This window comes from Sus scrofa, chromosome 8, assembly GCF_000003025.6.
Source record: "Sus scrofa isolate TJ Tabasco breed Duroc chromosome 8, Sscrofa11.1, whole genome shotgun sequence".
NCBI lineage: Eukaryota > Metazoa > Chordata > Mammalia > Artiodactyla > Suidae > Sus > Sus scrofa.
Window position 1 is genome coordinate 135,298,055 of NC_010450.4, and position 17,213 is coordinate 135,315,267.

General features: G+C 44.6%; 1 protein-coding gene across 5 annotated transcripts in view; it reads right to left on the reverse strand.

Moving 5' to 3' along the window:
- Positions 1-16,339, reverse strand: part of COPS4 (COP9 signalosome subunit 4) — a 33,919-nt gene extending 17,580 nt beyond the window's left edge. The window contains exons 1-5 of one of the 5 annotated variants that reach the window (XM_021100266.1): positions 16,165-16,254; positions 9,488-9,607; positions 6,901-6,980; positions 3,344-3,495; positions 2,258-2,361 (exon numbers count right to left, since the gene is read on the reverse strand). In XM_021100266.1, coding sequence (XP_020955925.1) covers positions 2,258-2,361; positions 3,344-3,495; position 6,901 — 257 coding nt within the window. In that variant the 5' untranslated portion in view covers positions 6,902-6,980; positions 9,488-9,607; positions 16,165-16,254. 5 annotated transcript variants of the gene reach the window in all.

Here is a 17,213-nt window from a genome sequence, read left to right on the forward strand (position 1 = left end):
TCGAACCTGACCTCACTTTTCGACCGTGAAACGGCCTTTAATGCTGCCAAGTGCGCTGTGCATTCCTGGTCCATTCACGGTCTCACTCTCCTAGAGACCTGATCTTCTGATCTCCTCTCCTCGGCCTCACAGTCCCCACCACCACCCACGCCTCCAGCTGATGCCCGATTCCAATCCCACAGTGCCTGCACAAACCCCTCGCCCCATCACCACTACCTGTACCCATGTACTCTGTGTTCCTGCCTGTTATCATAGATCCCTGGGGCTCTTCTGCCCACCAGCGAACATCCAGCAATGTCCACAGACATTTTTGACGGTCACAACTAGGAGCAGTGGTGCTGCTGACATCCACTGCGTGGAGAGACCCCCAATGCTACTAAACATCCTGCAATATACAGGAGTCCACAGCAAAGAATTATGCAATCTAAAATGCAAGAGTGGGGTTCCCACTGAGGCGTTACAGGATCAACTGCATCTTGGGACGCAGGTTCCATCCCTGGCCAGAACAGTGGATTAAGGACCTGGCGTTGCCTCAGCTGAAACAGAAGTTGCGACTGCAGCTCAGATCGGATCCCTGGCCCGGAATGCCGTAAGGAAAAAAAAGAGAAAGCAACAGTACTAAGGGAACGACCCAGCCTCCTATCTGAAGCCTACCCCTCCACTGGATTCCTTCGCCTCTTGCCTCCTCCTGCAGGAATCCTCTAGGAGTTCCCTGGTGGCTCAGGAGGTTAAGGACCCAGCATTGTCACTGCTGTGGCTCGGATCACTGCTATGGTGCAGGTTCAATCCCTGGCCTGGGAACTTCTGCATGCGGTGGCTGCAGACCAAACAAAAAAAAACAATCCTTCCCACTACTCCCCATGTCAAATTTTTGCTTTCCACTCACTCATAAAAGAAAACATAACCTCAGCCGCTGCTGTCACCTCCTACCCTATTTCTCTGCTCCCCTTTATGAAAACTTCCCCAAAGAGCTGATCAGCTCATCACCTCCGGGGCTCCTCCTTCCACTCTCTCTTAACCAACTCCAACGAGGCTCCCATTCCCACCATTTCCCCAAACAGCTTCTGTCAAGGTCCCCAACGACCTCCGTTACTAACTTCCAAGGTTAACCTTCACCCTCCTCTTACTTGACCATCAGCCCCACGCTGGTCACTTGCTCCGTCCTGACACAGTCCCCTCATTTGACTTACAGGACAGTGCACTCCACCCTCTTCCGATTTGTCTTCTTACCCCAGTGGACAACCCTTACCAGCTGCGCCCTCCTCCCGCCCTGACCCCTGATGACAGAGTGCTCACTGCTCAGTCCCCTCACCGCAGCCCCTCCCTCGGCGATCTCGTCCAGCCCGAAGGCTTTAAACTCCGTCTAGACACCAATGACTCCCAACTGTCATCTCTAGTCCAGACTCATAAACAGTCGGCTCTCTACCAGATGCTGCCCCTCGGTTACCACAGGTCCACAAGAGAGCACCTGATCTTCCCTCAAATCTATTCTTCACCATTCAACAGACGGCAACTCTTTTTTCCAATTGTTCGGACCAAAAATCAGAACTTATCTAGGCTCTTTTTCTTATAGTCCATATCCAAGCTGTCAGAAAATCCTTAGCTTTACCTTAGAAACACACCCAGAATCCAGCGTTTCTCACACTCTCCATCTCAGCTGCAGGAGTGCACAGCCTCCTACATCCTGCCCTACAACGTCATTGCAGGTCTACGGTTTACTCTCCACCTGGTAGTTAAATATCAGTCAGGTCACATCAGTCCTCCGCACAAAACCCTCCAATGAGGCCCTGCTGTTTCACTTCGAAAAAAGGCAAAGACCTTACAATGGCTACAAGACCCCCCCAAAGCCGGTCCCAAGTATTCTCTGACCTCAACCTCCCTCGTTCTCCACTTTGCTTACCCGTCCAGAGGTCTCCCTGCCCTTTTAACACACTCCAAGTATGCTCCCACCCTAGGGCCTCTGCACCAGCCCTGCTCTCTAAGAGGCCCTACTGATGCTCTTCCCTCAGACAGCTCGCAGCCACTCCCTCCCCTTCTTCCGGCATTGGAGAAGGCGACCCCAGGACCACCCTACCACGCTGATGACACGGTTTAGTGACACATCCTGTCCCCGACTTTGCCGCCTTTCTCCACAGCACCGCTCACCTTCCAACAGCACAAAACTTATTTACTCAATTGGTCATTATCTGTTTCCTATACTAGAGTATAAGGAAAAAGTGAACAATTATACATATCCATCCAACGTCCACTACTATACTTTTGTCCTGTTTCCAAAGGAATTCCCACCAACACTTGGGCCGCATTTCTCCAATCTTCTTCTTTTTCATATATGGATGCAAGATGCTGTCTTATGGAAGCAACCTGGAATAGGAGGTATACGTGTTAAATTATTTCCACTGATACTAGTAACGCGAAGCCAGAAGATAATCTACTGTGAGAATGCTCGCATTCCACACACGAAGCAGGCAAGTCAACAGTAAGTTCACCTGGAACCCCCGGATTCGTCTATGAATCTTGCATTCAGAGTGTATCAAAATAATGAGCTGATGTGACACATTTCTACAATGCGGATCATGCAGTTATTTAGCTCAAATATCAAGGTTTGCTTTTACGTCGCTGCCTATATGACGGACCTCTCCTATGTTCTTGGCCGAATCAACAATTCTACTGCTGTTTGACAACTGTCTAGAGAGTAACATTTAGTTCATAAAACCAATCGTAGTAAATGAGCAAATATTAGCTGGACGTAAAACATCGTAATATTATTTGAGCTTACATTATAAAATGCTGTTCGGGGAGTTCCTATTGTGGCGCACCAGAAACAAATCTGAGTAGTAACCATGAGGTTTTGGGTTCGATCCCTGGCCTCACTCAGGGGGTTAAGGATCTGGCGTTGCCATGAGCTGTGGTGTAGGTTGCAGATGCGGCTTGGATCCTGCCTTGCTGTGACTGTGGTGTAAGTCGGCAGCTGTAGCTTCGATTCAACCCCTACCATGGGAACCTCCATATGCCATAGGTGTGGCCCAAAAAAGCAAAAAAAAAAAAAAATGTTTGGCACACTGTTTTGTAAAAATGAAACAATGATTATCACCTTTAAAAATGTAACGGCGTCTCTAAAAATAATTGCTGCTATCTCAAGGTCAAAAATCACCACTCTAATGGCCAACATTCTATAATAACCGTAAGTGGAATATAACCTTAACAATTATGAATCACTGTTTTACACCTAAACTTATATATATATAATATTGTACATCCACTATGCCTCAATTTAAAAAGAAAACACATCCTAAACAGATTCCTAAAAACAAAGCAAAACAAAAGTCAGTGCTCTAGGTTTTACCTGCTCCTCAAATGAAATGACTCTAGGCTGGATCTTTTCCAAGGTGAAATGATAGATTTCTTTGGCTGTGCTATCAGGCAGGTTAGGGAGATGTGTGCAGAAATCAGTCAGCAACTGGCGAGAGATCACGAGGCTAACGTTCTCATTTACCACTTGTTAAAAAAAATAAGGGATAAGAAAACATGAGTAATTTATGTGTTTCCATTAAGCAATCCATCTTTACTAAAATTAATACTAAAAATCATATGTATTAGTGAACCTCTCAAAGCATTGTTTAGGGATCTCCACACTCCACACACTCTTATATTACAGAACCAGTTTTCCTTATGCTGAATTATCTGATTACATAACTACAGCAAAACAGTAAAAATACCACAACTTTTCTAAGAAACAGAAATGGCTGGGGAAAAGTTTCAACAGTTGAGAATTTTATATCATTCCTTTCTCTTCTTTATTTCTCTATAAAGTGAAGAAACACTATTACTTTTTTTTTTTTTTTTTGCTTTTTAGGGCCGCACCTGCAGCATATGGAGGTTCCCAGGCTAGGGATCTAATCGGAGCTGTAGCCGCCGACCTACACCACAGCCACAGCAACTCTGGATCCTTAACCCACTGAGCAAAGCCAGGGATCGAACCCACAACCTCACGCTTCCTAGTCGGATTCGTTTCCTCTGTGCCACAATGGGAACTCCGAAACACTGTTACTTTTGTCTCTTTTTTCATTAAAGTATCATTGATTACAATGTTGCACCAATTTCTGCTGGACAGCAGAGTGCCTGGGTTCTACACAGACATTCGTGCTTTTTTACATTCTGCTCCATCATGGTCTGTCCCAGGAGACTGGAAACAGTTCCCTGTGCTGCACAGTAGCACGTTCTTGTTTTTCCTTTCTAAAGGACATCGCTCCGCATCCTCTAACCCCAACTCTTAGTACATCTCTCTCCCTCCCCCTCCCCACTGGCAACCACGAGTCTGTTTCTGTTTCGTAGATAGGTTCGTTTGTGCCACATTTTAGATTCCACCTGTGAGTGATATGGTGTGGTGTTTGCTGTTCTCTTTCTGACTTACTCCACTTATAATAATCCTCCCGTTGCATCCATGTTACTGCGAAAGGCATTGGTTTTTTTTTTTGGTTTTTTTTGTTTTAAAGGCTGCAGCTGAGGCCTATGGAGGTGCCCAGGCTAGGGGGTGAATCAGAGCTGTAGCCTCAGGCCTGCGCCACAGTCACAGCAACCCCAGATTCAAGCCACAGCTGTGACCTTCGCTGCAGCTCGAGGCAACACCAGATCCTTAACCCACGGAGCAAGGCTAGGGATTGAACTTGCATTTTCTTGGATCCTAGTTGAATTCTTAACCCACTGGGCCACAGTGGGAACTCCCATATGGTAATTCTCTTTAGTTTTTGGAGGAACCTCCCACCCACAGCATAGGCTGTTTTTTTTCTCCACACCCTCTCTAGCATTTGTTATTTGTATACTTTTTTTTTTTTTTTTTTTTTTTTTTTTTTTAACAAATTTTTATTTTTATTTATTTATTTATTTTTTTTGTCTTTTGTTGTTGTTGTTGCTATTTCTTGGGCCGCTCCCACGGCATATGGAGGTTCCCAGGCTAGGGGTTGAATCGGAGCTGTAGCCACCGGCCTACACCAGAGGCACAGCAACGCAGGATCCGAGCCGCGTCTGCAACCTACACCACAGCTCACGGCAACGCCGGATCGTTAACCCACTGAGCAAGGGCAGGGACCGAACCCGCAACCTCATGGTTCCTAGTCGGATTCGTTAACCACTGCGCCACGACGGGAACTCCCTGTTATTTGTATACTTTTTAATGATGGCCATTCTGACCAGTCTGAGGTGGGACCTCATTATAGTTCTAAGCTGCATTTCTCTAATAATTAGTGATGTTGAGTAGAAAAACCTATAGTTTCATTTGTGTTCTCATATCCCACTTCACTACAAAAATGAATAGAAAGCGAAATAATTTTCATGATGTTTAAATAGAGCAAGTAGTGACAGTTACTGCCACTTGTACTTTCCCCAAAAAAAGAAAAAATAAGATCTTTGATCAGCACTAGATGTATAGACATATTTCACGATACTGTTTATAAACATTTATGAGGTATGATTACATGTGATGAAGGATGAAGACTCTGGAGCCACACCACTTCCAAACACTCCTGATTATACGCCCTCCAACAAAAAACTTAACCTCTCTGTGCTTCTCTTTCCTCTTCTGTGAAATGTGGATAAGGCTGTCGTGAAGCTTAAGTGCAGTATTTATATAAAGTACTTTAAATAATACCTGGCACATGGCACTTAACACATTCCCGCTGCGTCATGATGGGAACTCCAGAAAACAGTTTCATTAAAAGTGCCGTAGACGCCTATAACTATTAGAAAGAAACCACTATAGGAGTTCCTGTCGTGGCTCAGTGGTTAACAAATCTGACCAGGAACCACGAGGTTGCGGGTTCGGTCCCTGGCCTCGCTCAGTGGGTTAAGGATCCGGCGCTGCTGTGAGCGGTGGTATAGGTCGCAGACAGGGCTCCAATCTGGCGTTGCTGTGGCTGTGGCGTAGGCTGGTGGCTACAGCTCCGATTAGACCCCTAGCCTGGGAACCTCCATATGCCGCGGGTGCAGCTCTAGAAAAGACAAAAAAAGAAAAAGAAAAAAGAAAGAAAGAAATTAGTATACAAACTAGCCTTCTCAGGGAAGTATAAGTAAAAGAAGAATTATAAATCAGAAAATCTAGTTTCTAGTCTGGGCTCTACCACTGACTAGCTGAATGTCCTTGGGAAAAAAGGTCACTTAATCCTGAGACACATTTTAAAATCTATTATACAGGGCTATCTACAGCTGCATTTTCAGTAGAGGGTTATGAAAAGAAGCTGTGTGATACATAATGTATGTGAAAGCACACTATCAAGTAGCATTAGTATTGTGAACTCAGAATAAATTCTCACCTGAATTTTGAGTTTTTTGCAAGATAACTGGGTATGTCTGAAATCAGGGAGTGGGGGAGGGTGTCTGGAAGAAGGGAAATTTCTACTTCCTGCTCGAAAGAAATGTTCGTAACATCAACAAACAGCTAACACTTACCTGGCACTTATCACATGCCAGGCGCTATTCTAAGCACTTTACTACGTATATTAACTCATTTAATCTCCCAACAATTCTACAGGGTACGTATCATACCCCCGTTTTACAGACGAGGAAAAGGAGACACAAAGAGGTTCTACAGCCTACCCAAGATCACACAGCTAACAAAACAGCAGACCAGGACTTGAATCCATTTGTTATATGGCCTTTCATCACTTACTCTGTCAACAACTATACAAAACTTTAACTGTGAATGTAACGATGTCTTCATAGTTCCTGAAAAACAATCCACTGTGAAGTTATAAGTGGCTTAAAGTCTAAAATCAATCAATCTCAATGCATATTTAATCTAACCTCAATGTAAATATATTGACAATTTGATATAAAACAAAGTCTGAGCAAGCTTTTAAGTCCTAACTCAGGAACATGAGGCAAACATGGATTTTTCATTCCACTTACTCGCTTCCACAAAAGCTTTCAAAGCTTCTAGTTGTTCTGCCCCAGATAACTGAATGGCTTTTTCTAGGATCTGACGATACCTAAAACAACACAAAAAATTACAATAAAATAGTGTTCAGGGGTTCCTGTTGTGGCTCAGCAGTAACAACCCCAACTAGTAGCCATGAGGACGTAGGTTTGATCCCTGCCCTTGCTCAGTGGATTAAGGATCTGGCGTTGCCGTGAGCTGTTGTGTAGGTCACAGAGGTGGCTCAGATCTGGTGTTGCTGTGGCTGTGGGGTAGGCCAGCAGCTTCAGCTCCAATTCAACCCCTGGCCTGGGAACTTCCACATGCCTTGGGTATGGCCCTAAAACAACAACAAAAAATAGTGTTTAGAGGGCACCATAGAGTTTAATGCTAACTTTGATGTTTGATGATTTCTGTTTACCCTGGTTTCCTTCGTAGGGCTCTAGTTTGTGATTTTCCTTATGGGATACTTCAGACTTTTTTTTAACTTTCCAGTACATCACAAGAAACCCTAAACCTCTCATTCCAAGTGCCATTTCTTCTAGTCTTCTTTAAAGTATACCACAATTGTTTCAGGTTTCATGCCCATAACAAGAAGAGTCAATCTGTAAGTTACAAGATCTAAGGTGGCCCTTTTTCTTTAAAGTTTTAGTTTTGAATTTAAAATTTCAATCTTCTTTCAAGTGCCTTCCTAAACGGTAAACTCCATGAGGATAGAGATTTTTGTCTTGTTTGCTGCTGTATGTACACAGCTAGAACAGTACATGGCACACTATAAGCACTCAGAAATACACCAGTATTAGTAATACTTCTTAAACTGAGTAATTGCCACATGAGCATGATTCTATTCTTATTCCTTTCGTTATTCTCAATCATAATATTTATTTACTTATTTATCTTCTGGCCATGCCACAACATGTAGAAGTCCCAGCGCCAGGGATCAAACCTACACCACAGCAGTGATAACGCTCGATCCTTAACTCACTGAGCCCCCAGCGACCATCCATAGTATTTACTAAAAGCACTAATTGATGCATTTTACACACCTAATTGCAATTATTCCGAACATTATCCAGAATATAGTCAAGAAATAAAAATATACAAATAGGGCCCAAACTCATTCAAATTTATGACTTGTATTTTGTAGGGCTTATCATCAAGCTACAATTCAGTACTTACTGGTTCTCAGCTCATGCAACATTGTCTGTCACGACCTTGGTTGTATGATTTCTCAAAAGGGCAATAAATCAAACTGACTTTGTAAGAAAGTAGGTAAACGGAGAGAAGAGAGCGCAAATTCCCAAAGGAGAGGCAAATTATTCCAAGAAAGGAAGGAAATACTATCAAGCTTTAAAATAAAAATTACTACTTTTAAAATTGCTACACTTAAGGGATAAAATACACTTATCTAAAAATTCATTTACAGGGAGTTCCCTGGTGGTCTAGTGATTTGGACTTGGTGCTTTCACCACTGCAGCCAAGTTCAGTCCCCGGTCTGGGAACTGAGATCCCACATCAAGCCACTGCACTCTATGGCCAAAAAAAATTAAACATATAAATAAAATTTAAAAAATTAATTTACATGGAATATCACATTCTCTCTATACATACATATATACACACATACATGCACATACATTTTCCATATCTATATTCAAACATTTACTTTATTGCCCTGGACATGTTTTAGTTAATGCATTCAATGGTTTGTTATTTCTTCTTTTGGATTGTCTTATTTTTCATATTCAATTAAATGAAGACTCTAGCTAAACTCTATTACTCTTATATTCCACAAGTTATTTTATACTAATATTATATTCAAAGACAACAATGCCTCACATAAAAATTTGCTAATAACTTAAGTTTTAGCGTATAGTTTCATAACTTATCCATCAATTGGTCTATATGGGGAACACCAAAACAAAAACAAAAACAAACTAAAACAATGGCAAAGATGGAAAAGTGGCTCATGTGGAGAACATGACAAGGACCAAATATGTTTTCATTAAAAAATATTATGGAGGAAAATAAATTGAATTAATGAAGGCAGTTTGCATCTGTCCTATCCATTTATCATCCACAAATGTTTACGGAGCATCTCTGATATCTGTGAACCAACATTCAGCATATCAATTCCCGATGTCTTGGCACTAAAAAGGAATCTAGAGGTGAATGAAACAGACACACGCAAATGTACCACTGTCACTACAGTAAAAACGAGTGTTAACAGGCATGTATTCACAGAGCTTTCACTTATAATCACAGTGAACCAGACACCTGAACCAACCCTATCTCAGAAAGAACATAGGAGGCTGAAAGAAATGATTAAAAAATTGATAGCATATAATTCTAACAAGAAAGAGCAAACACAAGAGACTAAGAGCGCCACGAAGGGAACCCGAGCTGGCGCTGGACGCCTTTGCTGACTGTGTGGAGAGCGGAGGGCAGAGACGACTCTTCTGGCAGCGAGAAACGAGCGGGTCTGCTTAGGGCTGTTCTGCCGCCTGCTAGAAATACCGAGCGTCCACATGCAATTTCTGATGACTAACAAAACTAGAACCGGGATCTGAGGTTTCTTACTTGCCAAGGGAGGAAACACGAGCACTCCGTAAGGTTCCAAATTCTATTCCAAGGATCACTGAGTAGGAAGACCGATAAATGTGGAAGCCTTGGCCCTAGACGGCTAGCATCATCAGGTGCCTGGCCGGAGAAATGAAAATCCTCTCTGAAAGGTAACGTCATAGGCCTCCAGGTGTTTCAAAAATACATTTTAAAATAATTTGCTGAAGGAGTTCCCGTCGTGGTGCAGCAGAAAGGAATCCGGCTAGGAACCATGAGGTTGCGGGTTCGATCCCTGGCTGTGCTCAGTGGGTTGAGGATCCGGCATTGCTGGGAGCTGTGGTGTAGGCCGGCAGCTGTAGCTCTGATTAGACCCCTAGTCTAAGAATGTCCATATGCTGAGGATGTGGCCCTAGAAAGACAAAAATAGTAATAATAATAATAAAATAAAATAATTTGCCCAACACCAAGATTATAAGACACATGACAATATTACCTGGAATCAATAAAAACAAACAATAGCAACAAACAGGAACACTAGATACTGGAGTTATCAGAAAGACTGAAATATGCTTATGCTTATCAAGTTTATAAAGACAAAGACAAGCTTTAAAATTTCAGCGAGAAACTAGGAACCATAAAAAATGTCATTTGGGAGTGCCCATTGTGGCGCAGCGGAAACAAATCCAACTAGGAACCACAAGGTTGCGGGTTCAATCCCTGGCCTCGCTCAGTGGGTTAAGGATCTAGTGTTGCTATAGCTGTGGTGTAAGCCAGCAGCTATAGCTCCGATTCGACCCCTGGCCTGGGAACCTCCATATGCCATGGGTGCGGCCCTAAAAAGACAAAAAAAAAGTGTCATTTGAAAAAAAGTATCACCCAAAACTATAGAACTAAAAAATATTACCAAACTTAAAACTCTGTGGAGTTCTTAACAGCAGATTAGACATATCGGAAGAACTGATAAACTAGAAAGCAAGTCAGAGGAACTTATCCAGAAAAAGCATTAAGATGGACAGTACAGAAGACAGAGTGAGGGCCAGGAAGGTCACAGTAAGAAGGCCCAACAGGGGTTTCACTGGCGTCCTAGGGGAGAAAACAGAACAAGACAGAGGCAACATTAAAAGAGAGATAGCTGCAAACCTCTCAGGACAATGAAATGACTCAATCCACTGATTCAAGAAACGCAATCAGCAGGTTAAAGACCCAGCGCCGTCACTGCTGCAGCTCAGGTCACTGCTGCAGTGTGTGTTCAACACCTCTGGCCCTTCTGCAAGGGGCAGAGGGCCGCCAAAAAGGAAACCAGAAAAGAAACGTGACGCAGCTCAACCCAGATAAGGCAGCAGCCCATTTCCACACTTCTCTTCCTTTCTGTATCCGCCCCTCTGCGATGTGAATTTGCAGCGCTTCACAGCCAAGAGGAGCGTTTCTTTCCCCGCCCTTTGATCTAGACCTGGTTCGACCAATAGAATGAAGCAGAAGTATAGTGCCTGTTCCAGTCTTAGACTTCCAGAGAATTTGTGTTTATCTTCGTCTCTTGGAATCTGGCTGTTGCCACAAGAATGAGTCCAGGCCAACCTACCAGATAATGAGATGATGTAGCCCAGTCACCCCACGGCCCCAGCCACACACAGAAGCAGAGCTGCCCGTCCGATCTGTAGCTGATGCCAGATGCACGGGGCGCCCCTGTGGAGCCAAGCCCATGTGGAGCAGAGAAGCATCAAGCAGCTGGATCCAGCCTAAACTGCTCATCCACACAACTGGGAGCTAAATCAATGATTGCTATTTTAAGCCACTAAATTCTGAGGGGTGGTTTATTTCACAACAAAAGCTAATTGACATAGATAAGTAAAAACAAATCCATCCGTACAGACACATCATAACAAACATGCAAAAAATCAAAGACAAAATCTTAAAAGCAGCTAAGGACTAACATGATGCTTTAGAAGAGAGAGGTTATTTCCTAATGAGGTGGGTCTTTAAGCATATTCTAAATATTTGAATTTAGTGTTAAGTGGGAAAGAGTGGAAGAAGACAGATATTCTGGGCAAAAAAACCAAAAACAAAACAAAAAACACTGTCTGAAATGTGGTCCAGTTTGGTGAAAATAATGTAAGACCAAAGGTAAGTATGTTTAGAGTTAAGGGCTTTGAGACAAACATGCTGTATTCTTGCTCTGTCACTAGCTGTGTGACCTCAGAGCAAAGTATTTCACTTTTGTAATTCAGTTTTCTCGTATGTAATATAAATAACATCACCTACCGTCAAAGATTTCAAAATTTAAGTTGCAGAGTTCCCGCTGTGGCTCAGAGGTAATGAACCTGACTAGTATGCACAAGGACGTGGGTTTGATCCCTGGCCTCACTCAGAGGGTTAAGGATGTGGTGTTGCCATGAGCATCATAGATGGGGCTCAGATCCCACATTGCTGTGGCTGTGGTGTAGGCCAGCAACTGTAGCTCTGATTCGACCCCTAGCCTGGAAACGTCCATATGCCACAGGTGTGGCCCTAAAAAGATAAAAAATAAAATAGGAGTTCCCGTCGTGGTGCGGTGGAAAAGAATCCGTCTAGGAACCATGAGGTCGAAGGTTCGATCCCTAGCTTCGCTCAGTGGGTTAAGGATCCAGCATTGCCCTGAGCTGTGGTGTAGGTTGCAAGACAGGCCTCAGATCTGGTGTTACTGTGGCTGTGCTGTAGGCCGGCAGCTGCAGCTCCGATTCAACCCCTAGCCTGGGAACCTCCATATGCCGCAGGTGCAGCCCTAAAAAGACAAAATAACAAACGAAAAATAAAATGTAAGCTGCACTTGGCACAAAATCTAAAACATCAGATTTTAGGGAACCCCACTCTTCAGAGGGGAACCACTGGGACTTATGGGTAGAGTAGCAGAGAACCAGAGAATCTGTGTTAGAAGGAGGGTTTAAGGTTACGCAGTCTGTCCTCTGTCGCCTGTATGTGTGTGTGCTGTATATTTTGAACAATTTCATTCCACTGTATTATTAGAAAGCTCTGATCCAAAGTCTACCTCTGTGAGATAGAAAAGCCTATTTTCTTTTCTGCAAAACAGCTTTTCTACAGGCAAAGGCAGCTAAAAAGCCTCCCCTAACTCTCCTTTCTCCAGATGAGCAGCTCTTCATTAAATGAAATGTTTAGATTTGGAAGGCTTGGTATTTTCCTCAGGGCACACAGAACTGGGAAGGGGGAGGGGGGAGAGTCATATTTATATAGGATCGACTTAACAAAGACCTACCATCCATGACCTCAAACTTACCCTCAAGGAGATAATGTTCTAGCAGAAAAGGAGAGAAGCAAACAGACAAAACCATTAAAGTGCTAGGCTAGAGGGACCCATCAGACGCCACTGGGGATGGCAAGAGCCCCTAAGCTGGTCCTCCGTGTGTTGACGGTTGTTCAGAGAAGGCTTTTTTTTAATTATTATTATTGCTTTTTAGGGCCACCCCCTTGGCATATGAGGGTTCCCAGCTTAGGGATCGAATCAGAGCTGTAGCTGCCGGCCTACACCACAGCCACAGCAATGCCAGATTCAAGCTGAATCTGCGACCTACACCACAGCTCAAGGCAATGACGGATCCTTAACCCGCAACCTCGTGATTCCTAGTTGGATTCATTTCCGCTGAACCATGACGGGAACTTCCAGAGAAGGCTTTTTGAAAGAAAAAGCATCTGAACTGGATTTTGAAAAACGTCATAGGTTTTAGCCAAATGAATGAGAAGCTACCATAACAAATGCTCTCTCCCAAGGCTTTTCTCTTTTAAACCTTTACACGATATAATGAACACAATGTATAGTAAGTATAAAAGCAGTCTATATATAATTTGCAAAAATACTTCTCAAGGCCAATTTCTCACATCAAAGTTAGACTGCTGAATTATTTCACAGTTAAGGGAAAGCATTCCTTTTTTCTTTCTTTTTGGCTGCCCCCAGCAGCACATGGAAGTTCCTGGGCCAGGGATGAACCATGCCTCTGCAGCTGCCCATGCCACTGTGGTAACAATGCTGGATCCTTAACCCACTGAGCCACAAAACAACTCTGCAAAGGCGGAGCTCCCATCACGGCTCAGCGATAACCAGCCCTACCAGCATCCATGAGGACGCGGGTTCGATCCCTGGCCTCGCTCAGTGGGTTAAGGATCCGGTGTTGCCCTGGGCTGTGTGTGGGTTGCAGAGGTGCCTCGGTAAAAAGGAATTTATTCCATCATTTCTTTCCTTCTTTCTTTCTTAACGACTGCACCCGCAGCATATGGAAGTTCCAGGGCAAGGGACTGAATATGAGCTGCAGCTGCAACCATGCTGGATCCTTTAACCCACTGCACTGGGCTGGGGAGCCAACCCACACCTCTGCTCGACCGGAAGTGCTGCAGTCAGATCTTTAACTGCAGCACTGCAGGGGGAACTCCTTCCTCGTTTCTTAACACAGAATCTTTTGCTCCTCAGCTCCTAACATAAACCCTAAAACTAGTTATATATTTCAAGATTATCTGTCTCGTAAAGCATGTAGCGGGCAGAACTGTTTCGTTATGAAAACAAATGTGACATCTTCTTGCTCAGGTAGGACTGCCTACCAGTTAGCAAGTCCGCTCTTTCATTTAACCTTCACAACGCCTGCGAAGGAGCTCCTTTCAGTGATGGCATCCAGAGAAGGAAGCCTCCCTCTGGCCACACCCCTTTGCACTGTAACCTGGCCAGTCTCTCTATAAAGAGGTAGCTCCGGTGCCCCTCCCCTTGAATCCAGCCTGGTCTTGTGGCTTCCTTTGACCAGAACTTGAGAGCTGACTTCGTGAGGCTTCTAGGCAGGGGCCCTTAAGAGGTCCTGGAGCCTCCACTCTCACCCTGCGGAATACTCCCAAAGACCTGCGAGGAAGCCTCAGCTAAGGCACTGAGTGGGAGCCTGTGGAGAGAGACCCAGCCAACAGCCGGATATGTATGCTAGTCCATTTTCGCCACACCAGCCCCAGCTGAGTGGCCAGGTGACTGCCGTTGCATGAGTGGGCCCAGCAAAACAAGACCAGCAAAACAGCCCGGTCAACGAAAGCACCCCGAGAAATATTGCTGTTTTACACCATTACGTTTTTGATTTGCTACAGAGCAATCAATAACTAAAGCACCCAATAAGAGATACAATTGTTTATCTGCAATTCAAACTGAAGGAAGTTAAATGCTTAGCTTAAGTTTCAGAATTCTGCAAATACATAAAAAGTGTATCTCTTCTGATAAAGAATGCACTTATTTTTCTTCAACAAAACAAAAAGGAAAGCAGGCACGGAAACAAACATAAGCTAGTTTTACTTGCATCCAAATCTATCCAGATGCACAGCAGAGATGACTGCAATCTTGTAAATCAACTACACTTCAATAAAACTTTTTAAAAATGTGAAAAAACAAAAATGACTCTATTAAAATTACATGCAGAAAGGACTGAGCCATGAGACATATTCAACTTATTTCCAACCCAGGAAATAAGTCCATATATATTTAAGAACTGCTTAATAATGATAATAACAACAGTAGCGATGGCAATCCTGTGGCTCGAAACCTCAGGTCCTGGTCTACGCGATTTACGAGTGACATAAGTGCACACACACACATATACTCATTTTGTCCTCAGACAGAAGCAGCCCATTTTCCTGAGACGGAAACTGCGGCAGAAAGTAGTTAATCCCAAGGCGCAGAGCTAAATTTCCCACTCATAAAAGTAGATTACATTTACCACCAGGCAAAAGCATTACAACCTACGTAAAACAAAGTCAAGGCTTCAATAGCCAGGTTAGAGCAGGTGCATCCTATGAATACGGATCAAAGCGATCTCAGCTGTCAGCTTGAGAAACACGCTTTAAGCAGAATGCATGTTCATTACAAAAGAACAGCGCCGCGAAACCTACAAAGAGAAAACAAGACAACTTTATCCATCCATCCATCCATCCATCCATCCATAATTAACACTGTTGAATAACGGCTTGCAGGGCAGGCACACATCACACATTTTAACTTGCAGTGGACCTAAGCCCTCCGCATAAATTCCGACGAACTTCCTAAACAATCTTGAATCCTGGAAACACCACCACTCTAGACATCCTGACGCACGTCGTGGTGACATTCCACCTCCGTGCCCTTCTTCAGAGTTGCTGGCGGAGCGAGAGAACCCACAACACAAGAACCCACACAAGATGGTTTAGTGGTTCTGGACGGCGTGAGAGCGGCCATAACTCCACAGCCCCCGTCAGCCGCAAGAAGACATCTCCCCGGAAGGCTCTGCACCAAGGACCCAGACTATCAACTTCCCTCACTCAAAAAGAAAAAAGGGGAGAGCCGGGGCAGAGAGAGGCCAGAATGCGGGGTGCGAGGCCGGCCAGCGAGGGGAAGGGGCACCAGGCGAGGCGTGAAGGCCACGGGAGGAAGGTCCCACAGCCCGCGCTTCTAGAATCTTGGGACCAGAAGGGATGCCCTTGGGACTGAGTACGCGAAGAGTCGCCCCAGATCGACAACCCCCCGGGCTCCCTGCACAAGGTCCTCTCCCGTTTTCCGCGGCTCCCGGCAGCTGCCTCCACAACCGGCCTCAGGCCCGCCCCCTTGGTCATCGGGCCCACTCCCAGCTTCACAGCTGAAAGCCGCCATAAATCCAAGGAAAACAAGTCTCTGGCTTCCCTCCCCACCTTCCAGGCCCCTGGGAAATACTCACTTGCCCGCCAGATCTTTATGAGAGCCGCTCGAATTCATGAGCTGGGCCAAATCCTGCCGCACGGCTGCCGCCATCTTCCTCCGAGCTCAGCGGAGGCTGCGGGGCCTCTCGCGGCCAAAGGGAAACGAGTCTAGTCCTCCAGAGTCCGGCCAGAGGGAACCCGAGAGGCCACAGAGTAGCGCCTGTGTGGGCCAGAGCGCCGAGGTCGGGAGCCTGCGTTAGGCCCGCCCCCAGCGTTGAGTGACGCGAAGCTCCACTGCTCAGATCCTAAGCCCGCCCAGGCGTCTCCCGCCGACTCCGGCTCGCACGCTCCCACTTGGGATTGGCGGGTGAACCCCAAGGGGCGGAGTCGCCTGTGCACCTCCTGTAAGTGTCCGATACGCAAAACCACTCCATCTTCAAGTTCCGTGGCTCTCGTCTTGCTTTACCGTTCCTTGTTCTTCAAGGCGGCACCTGAACTACTCATAATAAAGAACGAGTTGGTTTTTGTGTACAGTTCACCACAGACCAGTACTTTTGTCAAGTACAGTAAAATGTGCGCCCATCCCTGTTTCCACTCTTCACACTTTATATAGGTTGAGCATACATCCCAGTTTGTCCAGGACAGGAGTAATTATTTACTCTGTAAACTGTTCCATTTGGATAACAAATTATATGATCACCCTACCTTGATATGTAATTGTATTTATTATCCCTGTATCTTTATACAATTTCTGTCTGCAAATACAAGCAAATAAATGTAAATTTTTGTCTATCCTTTCTAGCTTTCACAAAAGATAATACACCATATCATTATTCTGCTCTTGCTTTTTTCACTATTCTTGAAGATGCAAGTCCGCATACCTGCTTCATTCTTTTTTTAGAGCTGGAGAGTATTACATATCATAAGGGACACCCTGGTTTATTGAATCTGTATAGCTAGACACTCGAGTTGTTTTTAATTAATCGCCAGTGCTGCAGTGAATAACCTTGTTCGTACCTCATTTTGTACGTGTACATGTAGAATACATTCCGAGAAGAGAGCTGAAGGGTCGACGTACTTACAGTTG